The 25,692-nt window shown below is 37.6% G+C and overlaps 1 protein-coding gene across 1 annotated transcript in view; it reads left to right on the top strand.

Moving 5' to 3' along the window:
* LOC139718333 (uncharacterized) overlaps positions 1 to 17,049 on the top strand; it is a 30,896-nt gene extending 13,847 nt beyond the window's left edge. Inside the window, exons 10-16 of the mRNA XM_071629815.1 lie at positions 1,025 to 1,153; positions 4,737 to 4,807; positions 5,941 to 5,978; positions 10,312 to 10,474; positions 14,925 to 15,002; positions 15,722 to 15,968; positions 16,906 to 17,049. Of these exons, the coding sequence (XP_071485916.1) occupies positions 1,025 to 1,153; positions 4,737 to 4,807; positions 5,941 to 5,978; positions 10,312 to 10,474; positions 14,925 to 15,002; positions 15,722 to 15,968; positions 16,906 to 16,958 (779 nt within the window). The 3' untranslated portion in view covers positions 16,959 to 17,049. The remainder of the gene's footprint in view (positions 1 to 1,024; positions 1,154 to 4,736; positions 4,808 to 5,940; positions 5,979 to 10,311; positions 10,475 to 14,924; positions 15,003 to 15,721; positions 15,969 to 16,905) is intronic.
* Positions 17,050 to 25,692: the final 8,643 nt, after the last annotated feature.

Here is a 25,692-nt window from a genome sequence, read left to right on the forward strand (position 1 = left end):
AGGAAAGATAAAAAAATAGCATTTTTCTGAGCCATGTGTTTTTGGCGTTTCGACGAAGCAGAACTGGTTCGAAAATTTTGATTGAGCGCCACAGATAGGTTCCGCCCCTAACAACGATCAGAGTGATCTCATTGGTCAGTTTGCCGCTTGCTGCTAACCGAAGCGTGAAGCTTGCGCACTGCCCAGGCGACTGGTGCGTGCGGGCGGAGTGCACTATGCTCAGCCGCTTCTCACATTCTGGTCATTGATTGGTTGGTGAGGAGACCGCCGACGCTGATGTGCTTGAATGAACTCTTCGGGGGGGTTGCTAGGGCTTACCTTCTATTGTCCAGAGGTGAAAACTGACTTGCGTGTCCCTTGATCGCGATTGCGTCAAAAGGAAGACTTTTAGGGCGCTTTTCTTGAAACAGTGAATTTCCAGACGTCTCAACATGCTCTCTTTTAAACATCGATATCTCCGCAGCCGATTATTTTTATAAAATGTGTTATATATCAATTTAAAGCAGAAAGATTAGGGGATTATATCATGCAATTTTCAAATAATCGACCTCGCCCGACTTTAGGATCATTTTGTTGTAGCGGGTCACATATGATTATTGCACCTCACTTTGTTATTTTACTCCTATCTAAAATTAGGTGCTTCAGCATGCAATATCAATAGACAGTATTTCACATTAGAAATGATCAATAGAAAGGCATTGGCAGTCAATGGTATGCCTGCAGTTTGATGTTATGTATGATTTTATATGAAGAAACGAAAAACTGCATGTTCTGAAGTTTCCAATTCTCTCAATCGTATCAAAGCTCATATACAAAACTGTACATCTATCTATGGTATATTCTTTCAAAGGCATACTTGAACATGTTCAACTTATTACAGGAACCATCACTTCGTCGGGAGCATCATTCCGCTTTCATACCAAATATACCTTTTATATTCCAAATACTGGGTACACTGTGCTTATGTCTAGATGCTTCATACAAAGGCATATTATTTCTGATTTAATGGACTATCACTCCCTAGGAGCCAAAAAGCTGTCAGCTACCAAGAAGGCGGGGAGGAAGAATGCCAGGCAATTCAGTGAAAGCAGCATTTTGTCGACTTCTTGGGCTTCCTCCAATGATGATGAACAGGTGGACAAACCCAACAAAGGTAAAAAAATGCACAAAATCAACTTGAATGTTCATTAAAGAAAAGAAAAAGAAAAGAAAAAGATAAAATTTGATAAAGATTGAAAGCTCTGTGTCTAGTGAGGCGAGTCTCGACATCAACATTGATAGATAACACCATTTGTGTGCTTCTTCATATCGTCAACCCAATCTTGATGACATGTTGGGCAGTGCTGCAAACTTACGACGCTTTGGAAAACTTATTGTATCTCATTCACACAGATTATGTCCTATGCGTAGATGCATTTAGTTTTATTTTGTTTCAGGGCAAGCCAGTCTGTATGCCCATGTCATAGAAAAGTATGTGAAGGGAATAACATTTTGTAATTGAAACTTAGAAGGGGAAAAGAATAGGGATATATCTGTGGATATTCCTCTGTTGTTCTGTGTGTGTAAAATGAAAGTTTAATATTATATAATATGTACATGTACTGGTAGTCAAATCCTGTGCATACATACTGGTGTAGTGTTATAACTTATTGTTTGCGAGAGCCAGAAAGCTTTGCTTGAGGCTTGCCTGATGTCGCACTGACTATTAAATACATGAAATATATCGAAATGCATGAAGTTTGCTTCTAAAGGCAGATGGAAAAGCCTGAAACTGGGTCCTCTGGGAAACTATCTATCAAGTTTAAAAGTACATTTTGTATAAACCATTCAAGTTTGGCTACATGTTTTCTGTAAACTACAAGACTTAGTGTACATGTATGTTGTTGATGAGAGGCATGATCAGTATCTATCATTGTTTGCATTATACATGTATTATGCTATTGACAGGCTTTCAAGTGGCCCTACTTTTCCTACTTTTTCCTACTTTTTTACTGCTGTCCCTACTTTTCCTACTTTTTTGCTCAAAATCCTACTTTTTCCTACTTTTTCCTACTTTTTTGGTGAAAAACCCTGCAAAAAAAAAAAAAAATGTGCAAGGCTACTTGAATAGTTGATATTCAGAAATGATGAGTAGACTCTAGTTGCAGATTCTTACTGGTGGGGAGAGCCTCTTCAGCATGAAAGAGGGATAACACAAACCAATCAACCACAAGACTGCTGCCAGCCTCAGCTTTTGCTCCTGTGCAGATGTGATTGATCCCACTGATATTGCAGCCTAGGACATGGAGCAGTGCTCATCCAGCTCTCATCATTGCTCAAAATTACCAGGCTCTCCAAAGGAGCAGAAGTGAGGCTGAGGCAGCAGGGTTGTGAGTACAAATTAAGATTTACATGTAGCAGTGGCGTATCTGGGGGTGGGGGGGGGGGGTGGGGGGGCAAGGGGGGAGGGGCAGAAAACCAAATCAAACAAGATAAAAACAAAACATGATGATGACGCGGACAAATAACAATGTTTATTGTGTTCACACAAGAATTCCGAATTCCATGTTTTGTAAGCTGAAATACAAACATTTTCGGCTCGCTCGCTGCGCTCGCTTGCCAAAATTTAACAAAAAAAAAAGATAAGAACAAAACGTGATGATGACCCAGAAATATACAAATTTCGGCTCACTCGCGCATACTAATTTAGAGTATTTCTCAAGTCCTCAGTTTGTTGGTATGAATCGTTATCAATCAGACCGTCACTATATCTTGATTAGAATTGTAAGATTTAATAAGCAAAAAAGAAAAAAAAGACATGTTTGTAAGCTGAAATACAAACATTTTCGGCTCACTCGCTGCGCTCGCTTGCCAAAATTTAACAAAAAAAAAAGATAAGAACAAAACGTGATGATGACGCAGAAATATACAAATTTCGGCTCACTCGCGCATACTAATTGAGAGTATTTTTTTCAAGTCCTTAGTTTGTTGGTATGAATCGTTATCTATAAGGCCATCACTATCTCTCGATTAGAATTGTAAGATTTAATAAGCAAAAAATGACAAGAATCCCTTGTTTTGTCAGCTGAAATACAAACATTTTCGGCTCCCTCGCTGCGCTCGCTTGCCAAAATTTATCAAAAAAAGATAAGAACAAAATGTGATGATGACGCAGAAATATACAAATTTCCACTCACTCGCGCATACTAATTGAGAGTATTTTTTTTTCAAGTCCTTAGTTTGTTGGTATATATCGTTATCTATAAGGCCGTCACTATATCTTGATTAGAATTGTAAGATTTAATAAGCAAAAAAATGACAAGAATCCAATGTTTTGTCAGCTGAAATACAAAATTTTTCGGCTCGCTCGCTACGGTCGCTCGCCAAAATTTAGCAAAAAAAAAAAAAAGAACAAAACGTGATGATGACGCAGAAATATACAAATTTCGCTTCACTTGCGCATACTAATTGATGGTATTTTTTCAAGTCCTTAGTTTGTTGGTATAAATCGTTATCTATAAGGCCGTCACTATATCTTGATTGGAATTGTAAGATTTAATAAGCAATTAAAATTAAAATTAAAATATAATTCTTTCATTACCCTCAAAAGACCCCTTTTAGGTGCTTGAAAAAGCATATCATGTGGACTTTTTTTAAAGTCCCTACCGGGATGGTGTTGGGGTTGAACATTTTTTCAGAATTTAGGGGCGCAATTTTCGCGCTTGCCCCGGGCGCCGTTTTCCCTAGATACGCCACTGATCAAGAGTTCTGGTGAGTATCAACGAAAACTACTCCAAAAAGCCTGCACGTGTCCTGATTTATTCCTACTTTTTTTTCTTTAATGCCCTACCTTTTCTCTCTCATGTCCTACTTTTTCCTACTTTTTTAGAGATTTTGTTCCTACTTTATTCCTACTTTTTTACATTATCCCGCTTGAACGTCTGTATTGATGAAGAATAGCAGTTTGATATGTGACCCTGCATCACAACACCAGCAAAAAGTCGCCAGACATGGATTTTTAGTTACTTAAAGAGCAGATTCTGAAAGAGCAGATTTTAAGCTTTAAAATGGTTTATAACTGAATTCAAAATAATGGACTCTCCTAACCTATCTAAACATTAGAGAGAAAGCACACACTCTGGATAAGTGTGAACTGAGAAAAGAGGCTCTGAAGTACAGGGTCTATTCAAGTGCTTAATCTTTACCAAGCTGTGCTAGCCATGCGATGAATGGGACAATAAACAGGATGTAAACCACTGGAGCAGCAACAATGAAGAGATTATCAGATAAGGCTGAAATTGAGCGTGCTTTACACATTCTGGCTATGATTAATGGAAGCTTTCAAAATAGGAGCATTATCCTTTCAAAAGTTATTAGAGTTGAAAGTGAAGAGTGTGCAAAGGATCTTCAAGAAATGAAAAGGGACCTCTAAAGGCATACCTGATTGCACTACTCTACAAAAAAGAAAAGAAAAGAAGAAGTCGTAGAAAAACTGCTGAAAACACACTTTCCATTCATTTAATGATCTCAAACTTAGGAATAATGTAGAAGAAGAGTAGCTTGTTCAGAAAATATGAAAAACTCAAGATTGACTTGGTTAACCCATTTCACCTTTTTAGAGCCCTCACGTAAAATCAAGGGGTTTGACTTTTTGTTGGTTTTGTGAAGCAGGGTCACATATATCTTCTACATTGTACTTAGTTTACTGCATCAAGTTTTGATAAAACTCTTGATTTGTCATGATTACCATATTGAAGATGATGTCCAGCCAGAACAAGGCAAGGTCAAGAAGAGGAAGAAGGTGAAGATAGTGGAAGAAGAAAGACAGGTGAGACAGTGCACATTTTGATTCAGACTTCTCCAGTTGACTAGGGCTGTGAGTTGGCTCAGTAGGTAGTGCGTCTGCCTCCGACCCAAGTGACCCGGGTTCGAACCCGAGTCTAGACTGAACAATGTTGAGTGTAATCATACCGTTCCCGTTAGCAAGAGGCAAAACACTCTGTCCCTCAGATAGGACATAAAATGGAGGTCCCTTGTGTGAGAGAGTCACAACTCATGCGCATAAAAGATCCTGCTTTATTCACTCATTGCAAACTAGAGCAGGGTGTTTAACCTGGTGAAGTGGTCCCGCCTCACATCCAACTGGACTCCAAGGAAGACCAGCTTAGTATATGTGGAGCTATCCAGTCATCTTCTCAGATGGAAAATGAACAAACAAACAAACAAACAAACAAACAAACAAAACAAACAAACAAACTAGTGGAAACTGAAAATCATATTGATGTTCCTTATGCACAAACAAAGCAAAACTTACCTTTGTTTTGTAATCTACGTATTATGTCTTGAAGTGAAACCTGATTTTTGTGACATACTATAAAGCAAGAAGTATTCACGACATGAAATTTTTATGAATTGGAGCTGACAAACTTTTTTGAGGAATGAAATTTTTATGAATTGCCGCTGACATTTAATGCATGATAATTCATGGTAATATTGTGTAAACAACAAGAATTTTCACATGCATCTTTAATTTCATGAATCTTGGCTCTTGCAAAATTTGTGAAATTAAAATGCATGCATAGATTTCTGGTTTTACAGTTGTAGCTGGGACTCTACATGTGATATGTTAGGGTCTGTAGAGAATGCTTATGAAGTCTAAATCTAACATACTGTTGAAATTAACTAGTTAATTTGAGTGGTTGTGTTATGTTTATAGCTTATTGAAGACAATTATTTGGTGCCAAGTCTAGTCTTTTGTTGTAGATTTACCTTCACCGTACATTAACCCGTTAAGGACGGTTTGATTTTGCTATAACACGCATTTCCCATAGACACCTGCCCGAGTATACTCGGGACTCGTCCTCAACGGGTTAATGTCTACATAAGTAAAATGTTGGTTATTTTTTCCTGTCTGACATTTTCCTGTCTTTCTCCACCATGTGATGCTGTTTTTCCCTGCAGAAAAAGTCAACATTAGTAATGACCAGCTTACACAAAAGGTGAGTGCCCTGATGTGTAGCTCCTTACAAAGTCAACCTTTCTGTCATCTTTAGAGAACTGGCAGGGTTATGAATGTTGATCTTGATCTTGTTTTCTCAAACATTTTAATGAAAATTCTGAGTGAGGTATATTTGTATTACACGTGACACTGCACCTCAAAACAAACAAAAAGTCACCAGACATGAATTTTTAGATAAGACCATATTCTGAAAGAGCAGACTTTAAGCTTTAAAATGATGTATAACTCAAATCAAATGGACTCTCCTAACCTATCTAAATATTGGAAAGAAAGCACAAACTCAGGAAAAGTGTGAACTGAGAAAAGAGGCTCTGAAGTACAGGTGTGTCTATTCAAGCGCTTAATCTTTACCAAACCGTGCTGGCTGTGCGATGAATGGACAAAAAACAGGAAGTAAACCACCAGAGTGACAACAATGAAGGGATTATCAGATTACACTGAAATTTAGCATGCCTCATTAACACATTCTGTCCATAATTAATGCCACATTTCAAAGCAGTAGCACTATCCTTTCAAAAGTTATTAGAGTTGAAAGTGAAGACTGTGGACAAGGTTTTTCAGAAATGAAAAAGGGATTCTAAAGAAACACCTAATCACACTATTCTACCAAAAATGCTCGAGATAAACTGCTAAAAAAACACACTTTCCTGCCCGTTTTATGATACCAAATTAAAACATAATGTAAAAGAAGACCCGCTCTTTCAGAAAATATGAAAAAGTCAAGTTCGGCTAGGTTGACCCATTTCACTTATTTTCAGTCCTCACGCAAAATCAGTGTGTGTGACTTTATGTTCGTTTTGAGGTGCACGGTCACATATTTACATTTATGATCAATACATAGAATGATGCTAATAATTTTCAGTCACTTTCGTGTTTAGCAAGTACTGTGCTGATGCAAGACATGGCTTTGAGGGAGCAGAGTGCAAAGGTCTAATGGTTACCGATATTCTGTATGAAAGTCCATTCACTGCATAGAATTGGTCAAGAGAATTGCCCAGAGAGGGTAAACATATCACTATGTGTGCACTACATATGAAATAATCTGGGTATGTCATCAGGGGAAATCATGTTCTGGCTTTACAATCCTTCCGTTTCCATTGACAATGTTGTTTTTGAATTATCTAATTCAAATGCAGAAAATGGGAATTGATTCATGATTTGTAATCATATGTAGGGATGTTACTGCAGAGTCAGAGGGAGATGATTGGTTGAAGAGTATTTCAAAGTTTGCTACAAGGAGAAATGACCTTCTATGACCTCTGTCCCCATGTCGACAATGTGTCTATGCTGTATTATATAATATGACTTCTTTGGTCATGAAAAGAGCCTTGCTTTTGACAACATGATGATGTAAACTCCAACAGTATGAGATACCAGTATTAACTCTTAACGTGCCATGGTCGCCGAACGGCGACCTTAGTCCTGACGTGCCATGGTCGCCGATCGGCGACTAAGAACAGCGAGAAAAGCATTGATCATTAAAGTTCTTGTGGTACCGTAATGTGTTACACCAAGCAACTGCCAATGATATGCACTGGTAGCTGATTAGCATAGCCATCGTTTCCACTAAAAATATGAGCATGCTTACATTGGAAAATTTTGAGTAAATACACGATTTTTCAGCTAGATGTATTTTTCTTACATCGGGAAAATTCGCAGCGGGCGCAACCTCTGCGAGATGTGTATGGATCAAAAGTCTCATAGGTAAACCATGCGTGTGTATGCTATTGACTCTGCGTGTATTGTCTATGCGGTTCCACTCGCATTGTTCCGCTTGGACGCTGTCCTGCGGGAAGCTGCTTTGATTTTGTCCCTCAAAGAGGGTCAGCTTTCGTTCGTCGGTCAAGTCTTTCATCCTTTTGTTTTGGTGAACGTCACTAATCATCCCCACGCTAGCATAGGAATTGCGCGTGGACAAAGGCCTGCCGATTTCAATAGAGTACGCCCGCCCGCGGTCCGCGTAGACAAAAGGAGGATTAGCAGGTTCTTCCTTCTCAGGTGGACAAAAGACACTATTCCAGGGCCCGGGACAATTACTTTAGTTTCAAATACAGGATCTGGGACTAAAGGACTCAGATTTGGGAATGAATTACTTAGGCAGAAAGAGAAATTGCCAAGACAAAATAAACTGCTAGTATCTTTGGAATCATACAATTCTAGAAGGCAATTTTGTTATCATTTGAAAGAGGAAATGTTGCTCTAAAACATTCTCACAGAGTCAAGGGAGCGTTCCATTGAAGAAAAAACAAGACTGACTCTTTTTTTCCATACTACACAAAAATTTCTAATGATGTTTTTGATGTATCAAATATTTCTGCAATATTTCAGATTCAGATAGATATTGTGGCAAACTGACTGCATGACAAGAAAGAGCAAACATTTCTTGATATATATTGTGTAGAACTCAATTCAAAACAGTCAATAGTTTCAGAGATATGGCGGTTTTAAATTTCACTGTCAGTCCAGTCTCGAAACCTTCTGGCGTTAGGTAAAAACCTCTGGCACGTTAGGGGTTTTGGGCCTGGCACATTAAGAGTTAATGTGACCCTGCATCGCAAAATGACCAAAAAGTCTCCATCCAGACATGGATTTGTTGTTAAGGGGCAGATTCTGAAAGAGATGATACTATTAAAGTGAAAACATAGTTTTGGTAAGGGTTGGAGAACCCGTCTGGCACCATTTCGTATTTGCTTGCAATATATCGAAAGAGTCTACAAAGAAACTTGCCGGGCTGACGCAATTTGCAGCGATGATGAGTCGTTTTGGAGTATTTTGAGAAAAATAATAAAAGTCGGAAAACCAACTTTTATTCCAGAAGGCTCCAGAACAACTCGGTCTCAGGGAAAACTCGACCCTATTTCAGACAATTTACACGCAGTTCGTGATCGCCATATTCTACTGTATAATACCAAACGAGGCCTCTGAACAGACAGGAAAGTGCGTGCTAATCCTGTACAAAACAAATGGACAGGGCGTGGTCCTCAAGCCTATACGCACATCACTTCAGTTGCTGAGACGCGCTGTCTTTGAAGTTTTGGTTGTTGTTTATCAAGTGTCTTTGATTGTTTTTAGAGGTGCTTGATAGGCGCACACTAATTTTGCATGCGCGCCAAAGAGGTTTTTTGATGCGCGCGTTGTAACAACTCGGACCATTACTACTGCGAGTAGCCAAAACGCGAAGCGCTAATTTATACAGGCCGCTCCCATAGTACAACACTGTACAATCCGGAGGAACAACCAATACAACTCAGTCCGCAGTCAAAGCGAGGCCGAGTTATCCCCGAGTCCGAGATTAGCCTGACCCCGTTCGGGTAAGTTCTGAGACTGAACCTTTTTGGTTAATATTTCGCATTTTCGTCATTACCCACCGAATATCTTGTTATTACAGCGTTATTCCGCACATTTCCTAGCCATACGTTCACATTTGGGAGCGAAATTTGACAACTTTTCCAGGCGTACCAGAACTATGTTTTGGCTTCAAGCTTTGAACTGTACCAGGTGTTTTCCTCGATACAAGTGGACTTGCCTAACCACGCTATTAAAAATAATGGAAAGAAAGTACTCACTCAGGCAAAGTGTTTACTGAGAAAAGAGGCTTTAAAGTCTAGGGTTTATTCAAGTGCTTAATCTCACCAAGCTGTGCTCTATGCAATGAATGGGACAAAAAGCAGGATGTAAAACTCTATAGCAGCCACAATGAAGGGATTATCGGATTAAGCTGACATTTTGCACCCGCTATTTAACACATTGTAATCATGACTAATCTTCACTTTCAAAGCAGGCACATTATCCCTTCAAAAGTTATTAGAGTTGAAAGTGAAGAGTGTGTAAAGGCTTTTTAACCCAGTCATCCCACAATTCTCTGAGAGCCTTCAATGCCCCAAAATGAGATTCTTTTTTTTTCAGGTCAACAGAAAACAGACATCATCCTTTCAAAAGTTCTTGGAGTTGAAATTGCAGAGTGTGTAAAGGATTTTTTAGATATTAGAAGGGACCTCTGAGCCATACCTAATCACACAATTCTATGAATACATGTAGGTATTCCAGAAACACTGAAAAAAACAAACAAACAAACAAAATTTTCTCATCAGATTAATGATTCCAAATTTCAGAGTAACATAGAAGAAGAATTGCTCTTTCAGAAAATATGAAACAATAAAGATTGGTTAACTTGGCCCATATTTTGAGTCCTCACGTAAAATTGGCACACGCAACTTTTTGTCGTTTTTTTGATACGCGGTCACAAATGCAAGATCAATTTAACAAAGATTATTCTTACATAGTGTTGTCTGTGTCCGCAATTATGTTACCAGTGACCAGGAGGTCCTGATATCTGTGGTCAACGAGCTCGGCGGATACTCCATCACGGACATGGTGTGCGAGACGACGACCCATGTGGTGATGGGAGAGAACAGACGCACCCTCAACGTCCTGTCGGCCATCGCTAGGGGCTGTTGGCTGGTGTCCATGGACTGGGTGAGCTATTCAAATTGATTTTTGCATTGATTTTGATTCAATCTGATCTACCCATTTTCCGGTCGGATGCAAGAGATGAATTTGATGATATATTTCGTCAGAGTACTCTGACTAACCAATTTATAGAGAACATGGAGTATGTTGCAACCTCAGGGTTTGAAATGCTACGTTTGGAGGAGGTTACTCGTATTATAAGTTGAAAGGTTTATGAGGCAGGTACATTCAGTGGCAGGAAAATTTGCCAATGTGTTTTCCCAGAAACAGCAACAACCCTGAGGAGATACATTTGTAACAAATATATAGTGGCTGCCTTTTTTTCTTCGTTTTTTTTTAATACAGTCAACCTCGGATACCTCGAACTCGGATAAGCCGAATATCGCTTACCTCGAAGGCAAAATGAAAGTCCCGATTGTTCCTATGAAGTTTTTGTGTGTTAAAATTCGCGTAGCTCGAAAAAAACTAACTCGAAGTTCGGTTACCTCGAAGGGAAATCTCATGTCCCGATCTCAATTAACTTATTGTTTTTCCCAGCATGTTGCTCGAATTGAAATTGCAAACATCACTCAGCATTTCCGATGAAGCGCGCGTGGACAGTGAAGACATGTCACAAATCTTTTCACACTCGATTGTAAATATTCTGAGCCCCAGAACGATCGTGCGCTCAAAGAAATACCCAGTACACAGCAGACAAGGAAAATCCCCAACACTTACTGTACCTACGCACGTACACGGTATGCATATAGCAGCCGTGCAAATGGAGTGCTTACAATAGCACTACACTCTGCCCATCATCTTTCTTTGACCACTCTGTTTTGATTTGCGAACGTGATAGTCATGCATGCCGTGCGCGTACATTTCTTAACCGTTGTGGCGCACCTGCTTAGGTGTTGACAGTTATAATCATTATCTTTGGCATTAATCACGGTCCACTGTCCAAACATCAATCTCCCGCTATTCTTTTTTTATGCCTCCGCCACGAAGTGGTGCCGGAGGCATTATGTTTTCGGGTTGTCCGTCCGTCCGTCCGTCCTTCCGTCCGTCCGTCCGTCCGTCCGTCCTTCCGTCCGTCCTTCCGTCCGTCCGTAATGAATTTTGTGGACAAGGTAACTATCAAAAGCTGTTGAGGTATCCTGATGAAACTTGGCATGTATGTGTATTAGGGGATGAAGTTGTGCCTATCAACTTTTGGGTGCATGTGCTCAAGGTCAAAGGTCAAAAGGTCAAGGTCAAATACATAAAATTTCACTATTTCCACCATATCTATGCAATGCCAGAAGATATTTTCTTGAAACTTAGTGTATACATGTATTACCCAATTTAGATTCTCTGGTGAAAGTTTGGGTCATGAGGTCAAAGGTCAAAGGTCAAAAGGTCGAGTAAAAGTATTAAAACTTCTTTTTTTCCTCTGTAAATTGGAAAATTGTTCAAGGTATCTTCATGGAACATAGTATATATACATGTACTGACTGGCAGTGATTATCTAGAGAATGTAGGGTTCATGGGGTCAAAGGTCAGGGGTCAAAGGTCAAGTGCAACACTTCAAAATTTTACTATTTCCCTCATGTTCATGCAATGCCAGCAGGATTAGTATTTTTTTTTTTACACTTGGTGTATGCATGTGTAACCTAATAGAAATTCTCTGGAGAGTTTTTTTTTTCTTTTTTTATTGCCTCAAAGGTCAAAAGGTCAAAGATCAAGTGAAAGTGCTGAACTAACTTTTTCCTCCATATCTCGGAAGTGGCTCAATTTATCGTGAAACCTACTGCATATCTATGCATGTTCTACCTGAAAGTGATTATCTTATGAATTTTAGGGTCTAAGGCCAGATGAACATGGTAACAATTTACTATTCAGTACAGAAATTGCACTTTTTCTCCATACCGGTACCATGAAAATTACTCAATGCATAAATGTATGAATGGGTCAAAGTCAAGTTAAAGTCCTTAAATCCCCAAATACATGCTCTCCTATTCATCCAATTAAACCAAGTTCAAGGAAGGTGAACATTTAGCACATTTCTGACAAACTTGTCATTTCAATATTTTGCCAGTTTTGTGAAAATGTAATCACACATTGTCCACATGGACTATCTAGACCTATTAGGAGAATCATGCATTATGGCGGAGGCATACCAGTCGCCATAGCGACATTTCTAGTTTTTTACTGTTTTCCTTTCACGAAGTTTGTTTCATTAATTCTCCCCCGAGAACGCAAGCTCTGAATATTTTTTTTTTCCAGCAATGCGATTATGAAAATAGTGTGGTGTATGATCTGGAAGTATAGGCCTAGCATAATAAAGAATAGTATAGATAATGATTTAACAACAGTTTATTCTGATAAATTTCGAAGTAACGGAATTATACGCTTTACGATTTTCAGACAAAAAAAGAAGAAGAAATCATCATGTATTTTACCCCTGTTTTGACTTGAATCTTTTTTGAGTTTTCGGTATTTTTTTTTCTTTTCTTTTCTAGCACAATCGTCAAGGCCCCCTAAGATTGTTTCGCTTTTTTTTTAATGCGAACAATCCTCTTCGGTAAATGTTTATGATTACAGTAATAGCACTGTCCTCAGAAGCCATAGCCGGAATCTGATCTTGCAATATTACTCACTACTCAAGTAGCCCATCCTTCATGTACTGTGCTGCACTTATTCAGGGCTCGACACTTACAGTGGCCCGGGGCCACCAAAACGCACGTCGGGCCACCAAAAAAAGTCGAATGTTTGCCTTTACTTTTGGAGATGAACAGCGGTAACAATCGGCCCCGAAAGTTGCTGCAATGAATGTCAGATGATTGCTTTTGATTTTGGAAATGAATAACAGTAATATTCGACTCCATACGATACTAAAATAAATGTCGGATGTTTGCTTATACTTTTGGAAATGAATAACGGTAAGATTCAGCTCTGTACGGTGCTTAAATTAATGTCAGATATTTGATTTTGCGTTTGGAAATAAACAAGGATAACATTCTGCTCTGAAAGATACAAAAATAAATGTCGAGCGATCCCTTAAACGTTCAGAAATGAATAACAATAGTATTCAACTCCGTATGATGTTTGCTGTTATAACATTCGGCTCCGAAAGATGCTAAAATAAATTTCGAATGTTTGCTTTGACGTTTGGAAATAAATAATAATATTCAACTCCGTACGATGATAATATGAATGCCGGATGTTTGGTTTTACGTTCGAAAGTACATAGCGATAACATTGAGCTCCGGAATAGGCTAAAATGAATGTCGAATGATCACTTTTACGTTCGGAAATGAATAACAATAACATTCAACTCCGTACGATGATTAAATAAATGTCGGATGTTTGCTTTTACTTTCGAAAGTAAATAGCAAGAACATTCGGCTCCGGAAGATTCCAAAATAAATATCACAGTCATGATTGCTTTTACATTTGGAAGTGAATAGCAGTAACATTCTGCTCCATACGATGCTAAAATAAATGTCGGATATTTGCTATTATACATTTTGAAATTAATAACACTAACATTCAGCTGCGTTTGATGGTAAAATGAATGTCTGATGTCTGCCTTGACGTTCAACAATGAAAAACGGTAACATTCAGCTCCATTCGACGATAAAATGATTGTCAGATAATTCATTTCACTTTTGGAAGTGGACAGCAGTAATATTGGGCTCCGTATGATAGTAAAACGAATGTCGGATGTTTGCTTGGAAATTTAGAAATGAATAACAGTAATATTCTGCTCCGTATGATACTAAAATAAATAACTGATTGTTGCTTTTACATTTGGAAATGATTAACGGTATCGTCTGCTGACTGTGACTGTTGCTGGTAGACACATGGAAGACCGGTGCGTAGCGGTGCGACATTGCCGTCGCTCCCTGTAGCCCTAAACAGTCTTGGTGAGCTACATGTACATGTACACCCATAGTTGTGCGAAATTTTAATAGTTTGCAAAGCTAAGACTGTGATTCTTGTGTTGGATATTGTGTAAGAGATGATGACTTATAGAGAGAGAAAAGGAGGAAAAACGAATAGTGATCGAGGGGGTACCTACGCCGACGCGACAATGTACATTCAGCACGCATGTTCTGCAACCCTGTCTTGCACTCGATTACGTACCGGTATTTTCTTTTTGTTTTTATGGTGATAAGTCATCTAATTGTCCACCAGAAAACACTGATGAAAGAAGAACATTGATTTTCATTCAATTCATTCATATTAAAGTCGATTCAAATCCAATTGACAAGCATACAAACAATTGGTAGGCACTGTAACAGATACCATGTTGAACATCGACGAAAATCGGATAAGTCGAATAAAATTCGACGTACGCGTACCTCGAAATTCGCGTACCTCGAACCAATTTCTTCACTCCCGATGACTTTGAGGTATCCGAGGTTGACTGTACATGTACTAGGGTATTATGGTGAAATCTCTGTGTTTTGATACTTTCTTATACATGTCACAGGTGTATCGGTCAGTGGAGGCAGGGTCCTGGCTACCAGAGGAGAGGTTTGAGATGAGTGACCACTTCCCAGGAGCAATGGTCAGTCTATTCATGTCTCCAGATGCAGTTTGCTAACATGTATTGATTTTTAAAGCATAATAATTGGAATTCACAAATAGAGTTTAAATCTAATCCACAACAATTAGTCCTTTTTATGCTATTACAAGAGAGACCCTGCTGTGGGTATTTTGGGCAAAATTAATGAATTCTAGTGCAATGATGATATAGAGGTGATTTTGCCAAAATTGCTATTCCAGAGTTAGAGTTGAGATACATTCAGCATACAAAAAAAAAAAAATTAAGCCATGATTGCAATGTCTGATGTTTTTTTTTTAAAACTCTTCTGATATCTATGTTTCAGTTGAATTCAGTTTGCTATGATCTTGTCATGTTGAGATATGAACCACCTGCTGGCAAACGCACACGATAGTGTTGCTTGCCATTCAGCAAATATTTGTTTTTATTTTTTTGTGTGTTTTTGCATTCAAGTTCAGCGTGGATGTTCATAACAATTTGTGCATGGATAAATTGTACCATTGTCCTCCTATCCCTGTATAGAAATTGACTTTTTTTTTACACCTGATTTTGTGTTGTTTGTTTGTTTCTTTTTGTTTTTTCATCGGCAAACTTTTTAGTCATGGTCATGTTTGGGAGAAATTAATTGAATGCAAGTTAATAAAATCTCTCTGTAGGTTATTGCCAAACACATTGATACACGTAGGCCTAATCATTCAAATTGTATCTGTCACCAACATCAGGTATCCAGGCTGGCCCATGAGCAGCAGGATGCAAGCGGCCCATCCGACGGCAGGGCAACCGACCTCTTCTCTTCGCACAGCGCCCTCTATGTCGCTCCGGAGAGCAGTCCCCCGAGGGAGAGGCTGACAGAGTTGATTGAAGTGTGCGGTGGACACGTCACGAGGAGAGTCTCAGAGGCATCAATGTGTATTGGGAGCAGGAGCAAGAGGGGATCAACACCAGCTGTGTCTGAAAAGTGGATCCTAGGTCAGTGTGCGACACTCCTCTGTCCTTGTTCTAGTTGTTATTTGCAAACTCTTCGCCCCCCCCCCCCTGTTGTTTTATCTTTTTTCTCTTTTCTCATTTTGGTAGTTTGTATGGTGCAGGTTCTCTAGTAGAGAAAATGTATCGACTGTGTTAGCGAGCTGTAAATCCACGTTCTCTTTTACTGTGTCAATAATTGGGCTTTGTTTGGATCAATAAATCAATTAGTCTTTGGGGAGACTAGTGCTCCTCTGGAGCAAAGCATACACTTATCATTTGATTTAATTTTGAAAGATAGCTATACTCTTTGCTTCCAAACCAAAGTGAAGTTAATTGCAAGTTGATGAATGGTGAAAGTGAAAATATGCAGGATATAGAAATTTTTGCAATTTCAGTGACCAGAAACTAGTGTAAAAATAAATCCATGTAGACATTGTGCTTGTTATATGTAATATCAGTTGACCCGTTGAGGACGGTTTGATTTTTCTACAACACGCATTTCCCATAGACGCTTGCCTGAGTATACTCGGGACTCATCCTCAACGGGTTAATGTTATGATTCGCGGAATTAAAAACATGCGAAATTCATTTTAAGTTGCTCAAGCGAAAATTTCCACTTTTACAGTACCTGTAAGTTAAGCAGCCTCCATCCAGATGGATAAACTTGAAAGTGAATGATACTTTTTCCTTTTTCTTATTTGTGAGGTGGAGATTAGTTCAAAACAAAATCTAGAACTGTGTTTGCTCTTGCCACATCGGAAAACAAACCTTACAAAGAAATGTAGGGCCTTATAGTTGAGAAAGGCTATGTAATGTTTGACCATAACCTTTGCAGAACATTGATCACTGTATACAAAGTGACTACCGTAATGAATTTACCCATCACTTTTTTGTGTGCTTAGTTTCATCTCAGATTTCTTTCTGATTCTTTTCACTGCAGACTGCATCACCAGATACCAACAGTTGCCATGGAAACCATATGAAATGAAATGAAGACATGAGCTGATGAGGCGAAGCATGTGTGGTAAACTTTTGTGACCTCTCTGAATGGAGAGACATGCAGAAAAACTAAAGGAGCACAGACTTGAAGAGTAACTGTAACTAAAGGGGTATAGCGCCCTCTTTGGTCTTGATTTACGGTTCTCTCATGGCCCTGGTCAGACCACTGCGCATCTAGTGGTCCGGATGTAGATCAGTGATGCCAAGTTTCTATAAAACTGGGTGAGAGTGAGAAACTGATTTAGCTTCTTCATTTTGGAACTAGAAATTATTGAGCAATTTGGCGCATGCTTTCATATAATGTAATTTTACTTGCATAAACCTCATCTATTGTTTTATGGATGATGGCCTGCAAAACATCATTTTGAGCATTTTTTGCCAAAATTATGGTCAAGGGTGAATGAGTCTGGAGGTATGACTGACATCAGTTATAAGGCGTAGTTTTTAGATATCTCTTTGGATTATTTGTGTAGAAAGGAAAATATTTGTAAGATGCAGCCACCTAGGTGTAATAGCTAGGCACCTACTACATGTATAGCCAACAAAAAGAATAAGGAAAAAGTTTACCTTTTCTACTCAGTTCAGCATATGTGGGTTTCTCATCTAATGTTTATTACTGATCTACCTGCGTGGCATTTTTTTTCCTCTCCTTCTTTGTGGGAGGCATCAGAAAATGATTGCTGGGCAGGTGACCGTGAGATGGGTTGCTGGGGAGTGAGACTCAAGCCGTAGGTGTGAGGACTTCGTAGATGTGGTGGATAAGAATAGATTTGGTAGTAGCTTGCCATTTTACACATGCATATCATTGATTCTCCTTGTTGTAAACCATGTTGGACACATACATGTACAATACAGTGTTTTTTAAGATGAAAGATATATGATCAGCACATGGTGCATTGTACTACATGTACATGTAATTCAAATTGAGAGCATTTGAGCTGTATTTATAAGAGCATGCATTGTGTCTGTGTATTAATATCACTCTGGCCTTGCCATTGGAGTGTAGTGAGGTGACTGCACCTTGTCCTAATGCCGTCACCCTGCTTAAAATCGTTACAAGCACACTGAACAAAAATTTATGCCTGTGAGTGTGTTCAGTACGCTTGAAACTTGGCAGGGTTACCACAACCAAGCAAACTGTGGTGAAAACCGAACAGTTTTTCCTGAAAATCTCAAATTCATTTGAGTAATATGTGTTCAAGTATCATCATAGTTACCCACACATGTCTTTTACGTGCTTTGTTCATGGGAGCATCATTACTGTCACCCGCACATGTCTTTTATGTGCTTTGTCTATGGGATTGCGGGGTGACGACGTGTGGGCTCCTTCCTTAGTGCACAACTATTCCGCATCATTCGCATTTGATGGTCATAGCTGCAAATTTCTGGTATCAATCAGTGAGCTTGTGGTTCTGTTGGAATCTTCAGTATTTTTCCTGTATGTGAGTGGGATTTCATAGAATTTCAGTAACGAAATGGGATTTAAACATGCATAAACATTAACTGTGATGAGGCACCGGTCACTCAACTATACTATACAAAGTAGCCCTACCGTACCTTATGGTGTCCACTTATAATGCACTCTTTTTTATTGCATAATTTGCATATTTTTTGCCAAAAAAAAATCACTGTACAATTGTATGTGTACATTTCTACCAGTTATGAGAGATGCTGTCATAATTTTGGTGTTTGCAATTTGTGACCCGCTACAACAAAAGGATCCGAAAGTCGGGAGGACAATTTTCTGAAAATGTCATGATATTATTCCCTTGCTCTTCCACTTCAATTTCATATATAACATGACTCATGAAAGTACTCTGTTGCGGAGATATCTATGATTTTATTAGCGCATATCGAGTGGTTTAGGAAATCAGCGTTTCGAGAAAACTGCCTTCAAAGTTTTCCTTCTGACGCTATCATGATCAAGAGGTAAGGCAAGACAGTTTTCACCGCTTGACAATAGAAGGTATGCTCTTAGCAACCTCCACGATGTTCATTCAAGCTTAGCGCCAGCGGTCTACACACGACCAATCAGTAACCAGGATGCCACGCACTGACCAATAAGATCACTCCCTCGTTGCTATGGGCGGAGTCTAGCTGCGGCGCTAAATCCAAATCTTCGGACACGTTTCTGTTCCGTTGAAAGTCGGAAAATCATGGCCCAGAAAAACACTATTTTCTTGCCTTTCCTTTGCGCATTTAGCTTCGAAATTTCGGCAGATGACAGACGATACATTAGACTTTAAAATTATGCAAAAAACAGAAAACCAGTTTTGACCGATTTTGACGATCTGATTTCAAATTCGATTTTTTTTTCGGCTCAGCCATCAGCGACTTTAGGATCCTTTTGTTGTAGCGGGTCACATTTGCTTTTGTCAATTCATTTTTTTTGCCTTCTCTTTGCCATTCAGTGAAGGCAGGGCAAGGCACCCAATAAATTGTAGTTGCCCTCATTTCCATAATACAGTCAACCTTGCATAAGTCAAATTCCAAAGAGTGGAGAAATTAAGTGAATTTCAACTTTCACAATAGAAATACAGTAACACATTTATGTCCATGCAGGGTAGAATTTTTCTTGACTTACCAATTTTTTTCCTTTTACTTTTTCAAGGCCAATTTAGGCAAGTTTGATGGTACAACTGTGTATGCCAAAATTGGTACATGAACGAGTATTGAAGGAGTACAGAACCTTCTTCCAACGCCATTTTATTTACTTTCATTATATTACAAGCTTGAACATATACATTGTACTCCTACATGATTTGTGGAGTTTTATACGATATAGCAGTTGATCGTACCATCTACAGGTATATTTTATATTGTTTTAATGGTGCTGCAGTTTTTATTGTTTTATGTTTTTGTTGACAGATAGAATGGATGAGCATTTTCTGTTCCACCACTGTAGATTTTAATTGCTTATGTCTTTTGCATCATTACATTGACTTGTACATAAATTTAATAAATTCCTTTTCTAACATTTTACATATTGCTATTTGTATGGTTCTGTGTCACAAGAGAGCAGATTTCCAAGTGTTGATGAGATGAAGCCAGATATTGAAAGTAGGACGGGATGTACGCCAGTACATACATGCATGCACGCTCAGACACACTAAACTTGTACAGTAGTTATACAAATGATGTACAGGTCTGAGTGCATCAGGAGGTCATTTGTGTGCACGAGGTTGCTATGGAACGTTGAACCCATGAGGCGAAGCCGGGTGGGTTTCGATGTAATTCCATAGTTACCGCATGCACGCTATTCCTACTGATGCACAAAGACATGTACATTATCTATTTTATCAAACAGAGGGACAATTTTTTTGCAAGAAATCCAATTTTTACCATTGTACCCCAATGGCTAATTTACTGGATGCTTTTCCTTTTAGCTTGCCACAGACACAAACCATTATCTTGTACACTGTACTGCACTTCCCACTGAACTTAGTGCCATGAAAGGGATGTAAGAGAAGTAGAAGTACATGTTGCAACGTTAACAAAATGTTGATGTCATTACACAAAGGTTAATGTGCTGTACATGTACATCATCTCAAGGGTAGGAAATTGCTAACTCTGTATGCTTAAGTGTGTAAATAAAGTGATTATGTTACATTAATTGTTTAAATGAATGGTACAGTTTCAGCTGAGATGGGGCTTCAGGTTTCCAACATTTTTTTATGAGGATTTTGAGATAATGAAAAACCTCTTATGAAATAATGAAAGAACATTATTCTGGGATGAATTTCAATCTTATTTGATAAAATTTGTTTTGAAATGGCTGAGATATCCAAAACAAAGCGATCCTCGTAAAAGGTGGGACCCAACTTTTGTTACAATTGCTATTTTACTTTGTTTTTGGATAACTCAGCCATTTCAAAACTGATTTCCATCAAATAATCTTTGAATTCCTCTTCAAATTGTATGCTCTTTAACATTTCATAAAGCAGTTTCTGAGGTATTTCACATAAAGTTAAAAGCTGAATTTTTGCGTCGACAATACTACGCCATCCCTTAAACATTCTGTCCCTGTGAGTTCTTGGTTGTGAATTAAACCGCTCCAGAATTTCTGATTCTTCAAATTCCTGCTCACAAATATATGGTTTGCATTACTGTAAAACAATACATTTCCAAGTGAATAAAAATTTCAGAAAAGAAAAACAAAGAAAAGACTGTTGGCTCCGATTCACAAAATTTCACGCCACAAATATTTCTGGTTTTACAGTTGTTTTCATACTTGGATACACACATACAAAATAGAATTAAAATCATTCTCTAACAGAAATCCTCATATGCTTGATGACCAGGCCAAGAATGTACACTGTAATTGAAGGGGTCGGTGCATTATAGTGCTAACCCACACAATGTTCATTTTGAGATAATCGCTTTTGAAAGTTTGAAAAAATCCATAAATCAGGTTAATGACTCAAGAAGGCCAATTTTCTCGTATATGAACCTTACATACTCAAGATTGAATAGTGTCTTGGGGAAATTTACTACACTGATATTTTGGTGGATTCAAGAGGATTTTTCAAGTCACATTTTGAATTTGTGGCTTAGCACTTTATTGCAGCCAAATCCGTCGTGTATACAAATACTCTTTATTTTTTGAAAACTCACAAAATATCAATATCTCTTCGCTAAAAATGGAAAATTAATTTAATATTTGAGTTTCCCTCCTTTGTGACGTGAAATTGAAATAAGATATACTTGTTTTTAACTGTCTGTATTGTATAATCTGTGTGAATTATGAAGACAAACTTTGCATATATTTCAGACGCACACACGCGCACAGAATCAATCATATACGCATAAAGACATCTTGAAATGTGGATATTAAACAATTTCAACAATTCAAGTTTTAAAAGACAAAGCATTCAGTGTCATACAAAATAATAACATGATTTCTTGGGGGGGAGGGGTTATATCTCATGGAGGATTTTACATCTTCCGTGTACCTAAAAGCAGGGAAAAAGTCCCTTCTTCAGCATTATGCATATAACGCATTTTAAATTTAGAGTATCTAGATCAGAGAAAATAAAGTAAAATCGTACATATCAATGTTATTCCAGAGATTATCATGTCTTTTGTTAAAGGGAATAAAATGCCATAAAGTAGACTAAAGGCCTTGTTTAGCTATATTGGTTTTCTTGTTTAGGGTATCAAAATCACCAATAGTACTCTAAAATCCTTCTTTGTATGACAACGAATTTACCAAAAAAATAGTGTTGCATGAGAATTATGACTGTACATGCCTCAATGAATCCTCCTCCTCCATGTTCGTTGGTAAATGCAGGCTGTGTGAAATTATGCAGGAAAGTTCTTATCACGAAATGAATGACTAACTCTTAATGGCCAAAAATCCATGAAAAGAACATTTTTAAAAATTGGGGGAAAAATCTCTTTGGAAGTCTTGTAACACTTATAGATTTCGTATATTCGGACAGACCATACATGCTGAAATACAATGTGCCGAATAAGACCAAAATAGTCTACGTATTATATCAAGTTGGTGTGTTTATACACATACATTTTACCCCATATGCACGTTTTCAGACTACATTACTTGGATCATGAAGATCATTTAGGAACAAGAAAAAAATGTTCTCATGTCAAAGCTGTTACGGTGACAAAAACATACACGAAAAAGTAAAAAATCTATATGCTTTTAATAGTTTTATCAATCACAAATCTCCAAATTAATTTGAGGGAAACTTTCTTTTTTGTAAATCAATCTTGAAAACAACCCTGTGAAAAAAAATGACTCTGAAATTTGTAACAGAATACAGCAAATACATTTTCCTTCCAACATGGAGACTTCTTCTAAAAATGCATAATAAATACCGAGTTTAAAGGGTAAATTCAGTAGTGGAAAAAAGGGAGCTATTGACTCACAATTAAATAACGTTAAAAAACACCATACTATCAGCATTGCTGCTTTAAATTCCGCTTCGATTGCTTTCAACGTTTATTGATTTAAATTGAGAAACCGTATAGAGGTATCAACAACGTGGAACTATGAATTTTGTACGACAGCGTTAGATTTGAAAAATAATGTTTGCAGTTATACAATTGTATCATAAATGTAACATCCTTTCAAAGGATGTTAATCATGTAAGTATCGTGTCTCGGTTATGTAATAAACTACAGGGAAGCACAGCTGTATTGACAGCGGCAGGATCTTTTTTGAAATTTTGAGGTAAATTAATCGATATCAAAAATGCATTTTGTTTTCATACATTTTCTACTGTCTATAGCTATTCCCCCTAAATATGGCTGTGAAAGCATAGCAAAATTGCATTTTATTCAAAAGAAGTTACAAATTAATCAATGACAATTTCAAATGTTGTTTTACTAGTGATCTAACTCTGTAAGAATTACTAACATATAAGGCACATGTCCAAACATCCAGCTATCCGTACTTTTTTCTTTACCCATATGAATGTTTTCAGATCACACTTGCATCGGGAAAAAATCATAAATTTAGAGACAATACTCTTATTACAATAAGCCATTTCGATGTAAAAAAAAACACACATAACAAATGAAGATTTATATTTTGAATATATTTCATCAGTTATTCAACTACTGATTAATTTTGAGGAAGCTTTCCTTTTGAAGCGAAATGTCAGCATGAATAAAGTGCTAACCCACTAATTAAACTTTAAGGTGCTGGGACAGACCATGAATGTTGATTAATTTTCTTATAGGTCATAATGCACAATGATAAAATACTCCTAAAACCAGTGATTGTGGTATTTTCCTGATAAGTTCAACAAAAATAAAAAACTGGCGAAAAATGTCATGATCAGTAGAATTAGCATGAAAATAGTGCTAACCCCAACAGTACAAAAATTAACAAAAAATATTCATTAAATGCTTAAAATTTCATTAATGTTTATCTCATCTCCATTTTCATACCTGGCAGAAGAGTACAAGTTATGTTATGAATTAGAATCACTCATTTTTGTAGATGAAAAAGCTTCCTCACTGTTCAGATGTAGATATTTTTATGACACCCTTCTGTCTGCTACCATGGAGGTCACCATTTTGAAAAGTGTGGCTTAGCATTATATTCCTGCCTATAAGATGTGATTAATTTTCGGGGCAAAAAGATGCCTGCATTAAAAACCCATTCATTGCTTAAATTTCAAGATGACATTTTTAGGGATTGTAGAGCAGTGATTCAGGGTAGTGAAAATGCATGTAACTCATTTTTCACCAAAGTGTGGGTTAACACTATAATGCACCGACCCCTTCAATTATCCAGCATACACACCACACAAACCAAAACTCCCATCATCAGCAGACAAAACTCCCAACATCAACAGACAACAAACACCTCTTTTCCAGGTCAGTTAGCTGTAACAAGATGAAAGCCACATGGCTATTTTAATATTAGTTTCGCTATCATGCATGCTGACAGGCACATAGGAGAGAGGCATTGTCATCACAATGCATTATCATCCTCTAGAATATTCTCATATTTACATAATTCATCCTCTCTTTTTTTTCTGTTTCATGAAAATGGGTATTACATGGATAACAAAGAGATAAACAAATTGTACTGATGATATAAGTTAGGCTTAATACTATGTTGAAATGAACAGCATTCACTAAATCATTAGCACGCAAACATACAGATGAAGGAATATTACTGGTACGCAAGCACACAGCAAACCCCCTTCCATAAATCTACAAACATAAGATCTACAACAGGTACTCATGTACTATAATGACTGTATCTACAGTGTATTTCAACATGATTATTGGTATAAAAAAGTACTCTTATGCTATCATACAAAAATGTCACGCCACTAGTTAGTCACTGAAACACAACACGATGATACATTTGTAAGCACTGTGGTATTAAAACTCCAAAATGTACAAGCAGCATTAATATATTCTGAAACCAAATTTAACTACTTACTTTAGTGATAACAAAAGATGAATTATATTCATCATGGCTTTGTATAATTGTGCCATTTCTGAGAACCTTACTCTATCTTCATCCATTTGTGAATAAATGTAATCCTTTAGTACAATGAAATGAAATAAAGCAGAGCAGTATGCACCCCAGATAAATCTTAAAGCATCTGTTATCCACTATAAATCACAGATATGAGTTGAGTACACATCTTTTGCTTTCAATCTTGTTCATTCTAATGAAACTTGACACCTTGGACAATATTGCAACTACAAAACACACATAAAGAAGGTGATCACTGATAGTGATAGGATTCTAGAGAAGAGAAAATCATTCATGACTTTTTGCATGGACAGGGATGAAAATTGCATTAAATTCATTTACATTTTGTGGACACGAATGTAATCTAGATTGCAAAGGAGGTAATACAACAAAAGGTGGGAATTACTATCATCTATAAAAAGGGGAATTCCCCTTTATCATCATCTTTTTACACTGAGAGTGGTTCAGTACATCATTGTGCCAGTAGAATGAGAAAGCCTTCACACTGCTTGAGTCATTAATAAAGAAATTAAATTTGCCACATGCAGTAGACTTTGGTTACAGGAGCAAGATTAGAAATGAATATATGCACCTTAAAATAAACCTTATGCATGTACACTCGTGACAGCTGGCATCATTAAAGTTGGTCAGCAGTGAAAAAAACGACATACCAACACCAATGATAGTTGCACTCCCCTTTTTCAATAGGTTGCCCTTCAAAACTTCAGTATTTTTTTTTTTTGTTGTTCCCCACTATCAAGTGCT

This window comes from Diadema antillarum, unplaced genomic scaffold, assembly GCF_040938485.1.
Source record: "Diadema antillarum isolate AM-2024a unplaced genomic scaffold, OU_Dant_1.0 scf00000008, whole genome shotgun sequence".
In the NCBI taxonomy this organism is placed as follows: Eukaryota; Metazoa; Echinodermata; class Echinoidea; order Diadematoida; family Diadematidae; genus Diadema; species Diadema antillarum.